The 11,383-nt window shown below is 41.3% G+C and overlaps 1 protein-coding gene across 1 annotated transcript; it reads right to left on the reverse strand.

The window, feature by feature from the left end:
* Positions 1-3,787: 3,787 nt before the first annotated feature.
* On the reverse strand, positions 3,788-11,164 carry cavin4a (caveolae associated protein 4a). Its single transcript, XM_029703978.1, has 2 exons — positions 10,436-11,164; positions 3,788-4,501 (listed from the first exon to the last, which is right to left on the reverse strand). Exons 1-2 carry the CDS (start codon positions 10,841-10,843, stop codon positions 3,830-3,832), a joined length of 1,080 nt encoding a protein of 359 aa, XP_029559838.1. The 5' UTR covers positions 10,844-11,164; the 3' UTR covers positions 3,788-3,829.
* Positions 11,165-11,383: the final 219 nt, after the last annotated feature.

Below are 11,383 nucleotides of genomic sequence, written 5' to 3' on the forward strand. Positions count from 1 at the left end.
AACTGAATGCAATCACTCTAAGAGTGAACGCTCTCTCCTCTCTCTCATAACTATGTGGTAAATCAAAATTATAGCTTTTTCACAGTGCCTTACCGAAATAGAACAATAACTGTCTGGCAGGCCACCGGATTAGGACTGACTCAAAACAACACGTGCTTCAATAAATTCAAATTGACGTCGCTTCATTTCACAGCTCTGACCTTTATCATTAAGCTGATGTTCTCAGTTGCTTTGACAACCGTGGAGCTGTGCAGCACAGGTGAGCAAAGGCTTCTATAATCAGTCATGAAAGTGCCGGTGGTGTCACCTTTCAGAGTTTGCGGGAGCTATAAAAAGAGCCTACTGAAATAAGACCGAGCAGCTGACTGAGAGCACAGCACACTGATGACGAATTCAAATCTCTCAACCCTCTTTGCTGTGTGCACCTCAGCAAAGCAGACACTGAGGGAAGATATAGCCCAACCTCGGTCATATCTGTAAGAAACCCTTTTTGAACGGTTTGAAAGCCGTGCCTGGACAAAAACAGGAAGCCTGCACAGTCTGTATAAGATACCTTAGGTGACAGAATATATTGGACAATGCAGATTTGAGTTATATTGTCGATAGTCATGGATCAGCCATTAATCCACATTCACTAGAGAGTTTTCCCAGGATATAGGCTGTCCGTCTTGTTAGGATCAGCAAGGATTGCATTGGGAATTGTGCCATTCCTGTACCACATGCACACTGTAGCCAGGAGTTTTTGTTAAGGGCAATATATTTACACTGACAAACTGCAACTTTGACCTCTCACCACACAGAGGACTTGCCTGGTTTGAGTGGTATTTCATTTATAGCTCAACGCAAGGGCAGAAGTGAATCTTCAGGACATTGCTGACTGAGTTGACTGATTGAGCTTTGCTCGAGTCTACAACAAGTTAGTGATTTAATTTGAACTGTAGATGAGATCGACACGCTGTTATGGGTTCTAGCAAGTTCTAGCAAGTGCCAAAGTCACTGAGGTACTGAAGTTCACTCTGTCTAGACGTTTGTGAAGATTGAACATTATGAACAACAGCCCACTGTCCTTTCACGAAGACAGTGAAGTGATATTGTTTTGATTAATACAGGTGGCATTAGGCCTTTATTAATACAAAAAGAAAACAATCATGAATATATGTGATGCTGCTTGCACGTGTCACATACCACAATGCATATCAATGACAATTATTGTTTTCCATCCATATAGCATACCCATTCGACTTTCATCAACCCTATTTTTATCTAACAATAGCAGGCCACAGGATAGGTTTTTGGAGATCCAGTTGCCAGTTTTAATTCAATTGGTCTAACATTGGGCTACATTATCTAAATTAAGTAAGAGGTTGATTTAAAACACAAACTTACTTCTTATTCTTCACATGCATAGTTACACATATGAATGAGAATTTCAATACAAAATACGCTAATGTACTTTTATCTAAAGTATATGTATCACTACACAGAAAACAAACAAATAAACAAAATATTGGTGCCAACGAATAAAAGGATGTGCCTTATTGCAGGCTACAATCCCAGAATCAATGTAGCTGGTCATTTGCTAAGAACAGCGACAATGCCTGGATGGTGATCTCAAGAAAACATTGGCACTTTTTGGAAATATTTGGCAGGGGGTTTGGCAAAAGATAATAATAAAGTGACTACACATTTTTGTCAATTATGTAGCACACATACTTCAATGACAATATTTTCCTGTGAACTAGTAAGAAACAATTCAACTACCCACCACTACCTATTGTACTTCTCTTTACTCATTGACATCAATACATTGGGCTCAAATCAATCTAATCCACATTACTTAGGCTTAATGCAGTAGTATATTAACATACACTTTTCTTTGTGGTTGAACATGAATTACTGTAGGTCTACAATTTAGACTCTGCCCTTTGGATAGTTGATGCCATTATTAACATAACAAATGAAAGCAATGTATCTCTAGGTTATCAAAAGAAGGGCATAAACATGCTGTAAACTGTATTCAGAAAGAAATGACTTTGAAATGACTTTGAAATATTAGGTTGCTTTGTAATCTTTATACGCGTGTTACCTTTTCTGTCAAAATTCTCACATTATTGCACAGAATTACATCAGTGCTCAAAACCTTCTAGTGCCATCAATGTTACAGGTACACCTAAATCCATTTACATGACTTAATGCTTTCCTCAAATCTATATTTTTTATTTTCTTAACTCTAGTGCACTACACAATCATACACACTACGATCTAGTTGTCTTCAGGCCACTGAAATTAAATTCACAGCACATAGTTCATTTGAAAAATGACATTTAACTCTCAAGCTTTGCATAACCTCTTGTAATAAAAAAGCATTTTATTCTAGGCTAAATAGTTAGTGGGCTTTTTCACCATATGGATACATTTTGATTCAACATCATCTTCAACTGTTATTACGAGGCGTCTGCTTGTTAATGGCAAAATTAAAAGTAACCTACTGTATCTTGTCTATAACCTTGCCACAGAACCCATTGTAACCAAATGGTCAATCCTTGTTGGATTTTGAAACGCACAGAACCCAGTCTGTCATTCATAACTATACAGTAGTTTTGTATCTGTATAGCTTTACTTTTTCAAACCCTTCAGAGACCAGCTGAGATCTGTGTTGACCAATATCATGATTACGGTTATGCTATGTACAACATTTTACATTCAGGTTTAAGATCAATATCATACACAAACTTCCTCAACATTCAGAATCATCTCCAAGGTACTTCGCAATCTCTCTTTTCTCCTTTCAGTTGAACTCTTTTCCCTTCTAAACACTTTGTGGAAATTCATTTCTAACTTGCGAGCGTTTTTTCTTGACTAGTCAAAGAAATCGATTAGCAACCAAACATCTGGGAACAATTTGTTTTTGTGTGTACTTAAATTTAACGCCTAAACCAACTGCAAACTCAACATAGCAGTTCATGTACATTAGTTACCAATGTGCCCAATACTTATGTACTGATGCCCCAAACAACCCCTGACCTGAATTCATCCCAATATATCTTTCCATGAAAATGTTACATTTCTCTGTGTTCGTGTGTGAATGTGTCCACGTACATTACAACCCATATCGTTAAAAACCATTCCAAAGTTGAAAATAATAACAGCCAATTTCAATGACACGTGACAGTGGGTCACTAACCTACAAACATCTGACACCCCAGAAACACAATCTTTATAGATTATCAGGTCAGTTACAGAAGTCTTTCCACTCCTCTGTAGACCAGTCAGTATACACAGTACCAGTCAAAAGTGTGGACACACCTACTCATTCCAGGGTTTTTCTTTATCTTTACTATTTTCTACATTGTAGAATAATAGTGAAGACATCAAAACTATGGAATAACACGTATGGATTCATGTAGTAACCCAAAAAAGTGTTAACCAAATAAAAATATATTATATATTTGAGATTCTTCAAAGTAGCCACCCTTTTCCTTGATGACAGCTTTGCACACTCCGGGGATTCTCTCAACCACTTTCACATGATTCCATATGTGTTATTTCATCGTTTTGATGTCTTCACTATTATTCTACAATGTAGAACATTTTTAAAATAAAGAAAAACCCTTGAATGAATAGGTGTGTCCAAACTTTTGGCTGGTACTGTATATCCAACAGAAGTATCTCTTTGATTTTTAAACAGATTGATAATGTAAATTGTCTGTCGTCGATGTTGATTCGTCACAGACCATCTCTCTTGCAAGACACCGCAAGCTCTCTTCCTACCCGGCTTCACTTCCTATTTTGGTGACTTCTCGTTGTGTTGCGGCAACATGCTGGAGATCTACTTCCTGTCGTATTCATCCTCCTTGCCTTCTTCCACTGCCTCCACAGTGAATTTCCCTACCTCCCCTATCCGGATGGCGGCCGGCTCCTCCACGGGACCCTCCCTCTTGGTTTCCCTTTCCGTTACAACCTCTGTGTAGGTTACTACCGGGGTTTTACTGACTTCCGGGCTTTTTCTTCCCTTGACTGGGGTCACCGCCTCATCGACCTCCCCGTCAGCCTCAGCTCCCTCCTGGCCCTCGGCCACGGTCCTCTCCTTCTTCAGCTTGATGCGGAAGGACTCCTTGGTGGGGGCCTTCTTGGCGATGTTCTCCTTCAGCCTCTCGCCAGAGTGCTTGATGCGCTCGCTGGCCTGGTGCATCTTCTCCCGTCTTTCGGGGGGCACCATTTTCTCGCCCATGTTGTGGAACTTGGTGCCCAAGTTGTCCTTGGTCTTGGTCATGGTCTCCTTGGAGAAGGCCTGCTTGATGCTTTCAATGCCCTTCATGCCTGACGCCTTCAAGCGGGCGGTTCTGGAGCCTCCTTCAGTCTCGTCCACTGTCATGTATTCCTCGTCTGAGGAGATGTCCTCGGGGACATCGTAGGTGTCTGGCTCGATCACCAACCCCTCCATACCAACAGCTCCTTTTGGGGTCTTTGTCACGGCCACCGAAGGGATCTCATGTTCCCCCTAAAGAAAGGCAAATTAACTCTTTTAATGTACAATAATATGGGTTGGCTTCTTAAGTTATATAGCCAATGGTTGAGTGCACACCTGGGTTGAAATAGTATTAGTCTTTTTTTTTTTTTACTTGATCACGTTTTTCTGGTGCAATGGAATAGTCCCAAAAATGCCAACCATGTGGCCTCCAGAAACTCTCAATCAAATGCTCAAAGTCTTTGAAAGGAAAAACATACATTTTGAAACCAGGTCTGCTTGACTTTTCACTTTTTGGGCAATTATGGAGAACTTATACAAGCTTTCTCTTCTCTCCCTATCAGACATTTGGTTTTCTAACGGTTGCTACGTCTTTGAGTTTGCCCTTTGAGGTTGCAACAGTATATGTCCCGCTGGGCTATATATTACACGCCAGAAACCACTCAATACCGTGGCCAATTTTTCTACAGGGATCACAGAGGTTGGTGGAAAGATCCGTTTCTCAATGGTAGCCTAAACCACACTGTGTCATTGCAGTCCGCAAGATATGGACATACATGAGTGGGTGTTCTCAGCAAATAACTCAAGACAACTTAGCTCACAACATGAGAAACATATGAGAAACATGATAAATTATAAACCCAAGAATAGCATCGAAAGATGTGCCATTAACAAGTACTTCCAACAACCCTTTTAGTGTTAAAACTTACTGGCACTATGTGATACAAGGCCTAATTGCTGAATCTCCCTGTCTATTATGCATTCCTAAAAAGTGGTAGTGACCCCCCTTCTGATGACTGGGCAACCTGCTGGGTTCTGCAGGTGACTTTGAATCTGAGACCCAATTAATTCTAATAAAGATTCAGCCACCTCCAACAATCACTCTCATTAATCAAGAGGGTGAGTCGTCTGAACATGCCCGGACTCTGTGAATGACACAACAATTACACCACCAGGGAATGTGGGCCAGCATATTTTTTTCATTATCATACGGGATGTTGCCCGACAATAATAATAGATTATTGGCCGACCGACATGGCAACCACCCATAAGATGACAGTCATTGGTCACAACCACATTGGGCTTGTGCTTCCGTCAACGGATGGTGTGCGTTCGATGCTACTTTATTCATGTTGAAATCTGACCTTATTGGTGCCTCTGTTGTCATGGTTACATAACAGCACATGGACGGATCAGGCTCATGGTACAGAGTAGGAGACCGCACAATATGTTCTAAATTCTCTCTGTCAGCCCTACGGTAGCTGGTCATTCAGTGTCTGTATAAGATTGATGATGTCCATGTGATTGGCTTACCAGCCCTGTAATGTATAACCCCAAAACAGGGATAACGACAGCTTGACTGCTACAACAAAGACCTTGCTGCTATACAGAATACACATTACCTTGACAAATATGTTGTTACCTTGTGTTTGTTAATTCTAGCTTGGAATGAAAGTTTGGCTGTACATGCCCAATATCTATCCTCAAACAATGCCACCCCCAGAAAATCTACAGCCATTTATCTGTGTCCTATTACTGGCCCATACTGAGCTGTTGTGTCACATTTGTCAGTCTTGCCGTGCTTTGCCACTGGCAATGACTGTCTCTATAACAAACAGTGCTTGCTTCCTAGCTAAAGTTAAATGGCCATTGCAGCCATTGCTGCGTCAGAGGCAAAAGTACTATATTAGGAGATCTCTGCCCTGCTAGCCAGGCCCTCAGAATAACCGACAGCAAATCAGTCATCTGGAAATACTACACTCAGACTGTCCTATTCAGGCAAGAGGGAAATGAAGCCCCTCCTAGGGATCATCATAGAGGAAAGATGAGATTCGCTAAACACTTATTGTAAAGTGTAGTATAACTATCATCTTCAGAAGCCATGTTTTAAAGTTGACTACAGAGACTGACAGGCATTTGTACTAATGGCCATTCACAATTCCCCTCAAATATTTCCATGAAAAGCTAGCCCCTAGGCCTTTAAAGTTCAGTCATATATAATGATTTGCCATTACCCATAAGAGTATAAGCACTGTTTGATGAAAATGTTTATTTGGCCTTACTGATATTAGCCTATACAAACGCATTGCATAATAAACGCATTGCATAACAGATTCACTACATGGAACAACACATAGTCCCTCCAAAAAGTGTCTGTCCTCTTTCTTATATCTGAGATATAAGAAAGATCAGGAAACATTTTTTTTTTACTTGTATTTAACCACTAATTTTTTGGCACTAAACAGTCTCCATATACAGTACCAGTCAAAAGTTTGTATACACCTTCTCATTCAAGGATGTTTAATTATTATTTTTTACTATTTTCTACATTGTATAATAATAGTGAAGACGTCAAAACTATGAAATAACACATATGGAATCATGAGTGTGCAAAGCTGTCATCAAGTCAAAGGGTGGCTACTTTGAAGAAACTTAAATATAAAATATATTTTGATTTGTTTAACACTTTTTTGGTTACTACATGATTCCATATGTGTATTTCATCGTTTTGATTTCTTCACTATTATTCTACAATGTAGAAAATAGTAAAAGTAAAGAAAAACCCTTGAATAAGTAGGTGTGTTTTGACTGGTACTGTATACTTCCATTCATTTTTTCAACTGGTACGGGGGACCCTCAAAATGAGTCTTGTGATGCCTGTGGGCATCCTAAAGCAAAACAACCGACATGTACACTACCGTTCGTAAGTTTGGGGTCACTTAGAATTGTCCTTGTTTTTGAAAGAACATTTAAAAAAATGTCCATTAAAACAACATCAACTTGATCAGAAATACAGTGTAGACATTGTTAATGTTGTAAATGACTATTGTAGCTGGAAACGGATAATTCTTTATGGAACGTCTACATAGGCGTACAGAGGCCCATTATCAGAAACCATCACTCCTGTGTTCCAACGGCGCGTTGTGTTAGCTAATCCAAGTTTATCGTTTTAAAAGGCTAATTGATCATTAGAAAACCCTTTGGCAATTATATTAGCACAGCTGGAAACTGTTGTCCTGATTAAAGAAGCAATAAAACTGGCCTTCTTTAGTCTAGTTGAGTATCTGGAGCATCAGCATTTGTGGGTTTGATTACAGGCTCAAAATGGCCAGAAACAAATAACTTTCTTCTGAAACTCGTCAGTCTATTCTTGTTCTGAGAAATGAAGGCTATTCCATGTGAGAAATTGCCAAGAAACTGAAGATCTCGTGCAACGCTGTGTACTACTCCCTTCGCAGAACAGCGCAAACTGTCTCTAACCAGAATAGAAAGAGGAGTGGGAGGCCCCGGTGCACAATTGAGCAAGAGGACAAGTACATTAGACAGCAGGAGCGGTAGAGATACTCTCAATGATTGGCTATGAACAGCCAACTGACATTTACTCTTGAGGTGCTGACTTGTTGCACCCTCGACAACTACTGTGATTATTATTATTTGACCATGCTGGCCATTTATGAACATTTGAACATCTTGGCCATGTTCTATTATAATCTCCACCCGGCACAGCCAGAAGAGGACTGGCCACCCCTCATAGCCTGGTTCCTCTCTAGGTTTCTTCCTAGGTTTTGGCCTTTCTAGGGAGTTTTTCCTAGCCACCGTGCTTTTACACCTGCATTACTTGCTGTTTGGGATTTTAGGCTGGGTTTCTGTACAGCACTTTGAGATATCAGCTGATGTAAGTGCTATATAAATACATTTGATTTGATTTGATTTGATTAGACTGTCTAGTTTGAGAAGTCCTCAACTGGCAGCTTCTTTAAATAGTACCCGTAAAACACCAGTCTCAACATCAACAGTGAAGAGCGGACTCCGGTATGCTGGCCTTCTAGGCAGAGTTCGTCTGTCCAGTGTCTGTGTTCTTTTGCTCATCTTAATCTTTTCTTTTTTTTGGCCAGTCTGAGATATGGCTTTCTCTTTGCAACTCTGCCTAGAAGGCCAGCATCCCGGAGTCGCCTATTCACTGTTGACGTTGAGACTGGTGTTTTGCGGGATGTCTCTTGGTCTGACAAACACAGCTCTAGCTCAGTCACCTTTCACCGCAGATGTGGTAGTGCGACATCGGTGGATGCAGTGGATTGAGATGCATCCAATGCTTAAACTGACAGATTTTGGGGGGATTTTTTATTATTATGCTAATTAGATTTACGCGTGGGCGCAGACATCAACTTCAGGGGGATTTAAAGCAATGGTGTTTCAAATGCCATGACTTATCTGAGAGCTAAAGGCCCCAGTAAAAATGGCGGCTTTCCAACATTGATCGCTACAGAGGAAATCACTACCGTCTTCATTCTTTGACAATAAATACATGTGACACCCACTGACTGCTGATATCAGTTTCTCGTTAGTCTAGTAAGAGGTTGCCCCAGAGCGGGGTCACGTGATTGGCAGACCCTCGTTCTTCAGATTGGCCCTAACAGTCTGCTGCCACATAAGAAGGCAGTTTATCGTGTCCCCATTGGCAGCGGGGAGCATACCATTCTCCCAGAATAGGACTCTCTGTCACGACCACACAGCAGCTGCTTCTTTCAGTGGAAAGCACACAGAGCTTTCATTGCCCCCGGAAGTCCCTTTAACGGGAGCTATATGTCCTATTAATACAGAAGGCTTGAAGTCTCTTTTAGGCTGCCTAGTATCTATTTTCATCAAAGATATATACTATAACTTCACTCATGCCAATGTCTTAGAGTGGGGCATGTTTTTTTCCTGACTGTCCCTATGCTCTTAACTGCTAGGCTACCTGGCAGTAGTACTTGAAGGCCCTTAAATGGTACCCATTTCTCAATGCATCTAACTCGTACTTAACAGAGTCAGCGCTTTCATTTGTTACTGTCTTGAAATTGCTCTAATATCTACCAAAGAAGATGTGAACCCTCTCTAATTCGCTTAAACTATATCTAATATCCAGCGACTTAAAACTGACCTAGTACAGTATATCTTCACTGACTCGCACCACTGGCCAATAAATAGACTTGCTCAGATGATAGTTCACTGATGTATCATTAATACTTTATACACACACAGTATCAATTGTTTATAGAGCATATTAGACCACTGAGCATAGTTTTGTTGCAACTTCTGGTACACCCATGGTGTACAATACTCACCTGCTCTGCATGAGTGCATTTGCATATTCGCCAGGTCAGAACCTGCCCGAACTTGTTGTACGCATTAGCATATCTCCCCCCGGCGCACCTTTGCCTGTTGTTTCATTACTAAACGTAAGTTTGTACATGTGTGCGTTCATACAACAGTAAGAACCTTATCATATTTTCTTAATTGCATATTGTGTCATATTGTTTGCTATTTTAGCACACAGAGTTAAATGATTTTCTTTTACTCATTGAAGCCTTATGCCCTGTAATTGGTATCTGTATAGAGAACGTGTACAGTGTTCATTCCTTTCGTGTAACCTCGGCCACGCAAGGTCTTATTACCACAAGGTATTATTTCTATAGGCTTTATGGTATCCTCTTTCGTTCATGTGCTCAGGTACTTTTTTCCATTAGTTCTGTAACTTGTATGCTAATCACAATGGAGAATTTCTAGCTGTTGCTCATCATCATGGCCCTTTGGCCTGTGTATCATTGGCCTCTTTATTTGTAGCTCTGCCCTACATCCTTGTGGAGCTTTTCAGTTACGGTTTCCTTATGTTACCTAATGGTGCATTCTACAGCTGATTGTGAATGTTATCATTTATTATTATTGCAGCTTATTATATTACTTCATGGTAATATTGTAGCACTGCATCCTGGTATTGTTTACATTGCATACTAATTACTATTTTTATTCTGTTATTTCAGAAAACCACAAATCATTATTGGACCTGGAGTTGCTGACATCTTTTGTCACCAAATATTGAGGCTAGCTTTTTTTGACTAGCAACATTTAGTGAACGCACACTCCACACTCCTTTTCACAGTGCATTTTTTTGACTACCCAGTTCACTACCAAGTGCAACCCAATTACCTGATAAATGATGACTCGGAACTTGTTACGGGTCAGCAGCTCATCCTGTGTGGTCTCCACCTTCTTGACGCGCAAGTTCTGCTTCTCCACGCGCATGCGCACCTCCTTGACATTGGAGCTGACCTTACGCGTCTTCTGGAGGAGCTTCTCCACGGTGCCACTGGTGGTGGTGTGGTCTTTGGCCAGCTTCAGGACATCACCCTGGATGGTCTTGATGTTGGTCTCCAGGTCCAGCTGTTGCTCCTCCATGCGGAGCTGGCCAGCCTGGACGTTGTCGATGATGCCTGCCACACGCTCCAGCAGCGACAGGATGGTCAGGGCACTGATGGGATTGCCCGCATCGTCCTCCACCCCCAGCACCTCCAGCTTGTCCTGCACGCCCGCCATGCGGTACTTCGACTGATCCATGGAAGCGTTCCTGGAAAGGCGAAAGGGAAACTTGGATGTTGGGTGAAGAAGCCGAGTGAACAACGCTGAAGTGCTGAAACTTTGATGCAAGTGCAGAGAACTTGAGGATATCTGGTTAGACTTGAGGTTTTTTGGATAGCTCCAAGACCATTGAGGTACCACCGACTACGAGACCAGAGAGGTGACTCCCTACCACAGTGACCCAACTCAGGTCTGGTGAAAAAGAGGAAGCAGACTTCTCCTACCCTTTTAGAATAGGCTGCAGGATCAAGAGGGGACCTGCAAAACAAGCGCTCAGAGGGCAGGAGATAGACTGAAAGGGGTGTGGCGTAGCCAGCTCGCACCACATAGATATAAATACTATTTTGGTAAGGTGACACTGACATTTTGGGAAGATGCAAAGCAGGGGGATGGATGGAAATCCCCTCTAGCCCACTCTGTTACTCCACGATTAATTTATCATTTTCCATTCAACAAATGGTTGAATGGATCTATCTAGGCATCGCTTGACGATGCAGCTGTATGTCAAATTATAACTCA

The sequence above is a fragment of the Salmo trutta genome, chromosome 21 (assembly GCF_901001165.1).
Source record: "Salmo trutta chromosome 21, fSalTru1.1, whole genome shotgun sequence".
Lineage (NCBI taxonomy): Eukaryota > Metazoa > Chordata > Actinopteri > Salmoniformes > Salmonidae > Salmo > Salmo trutta.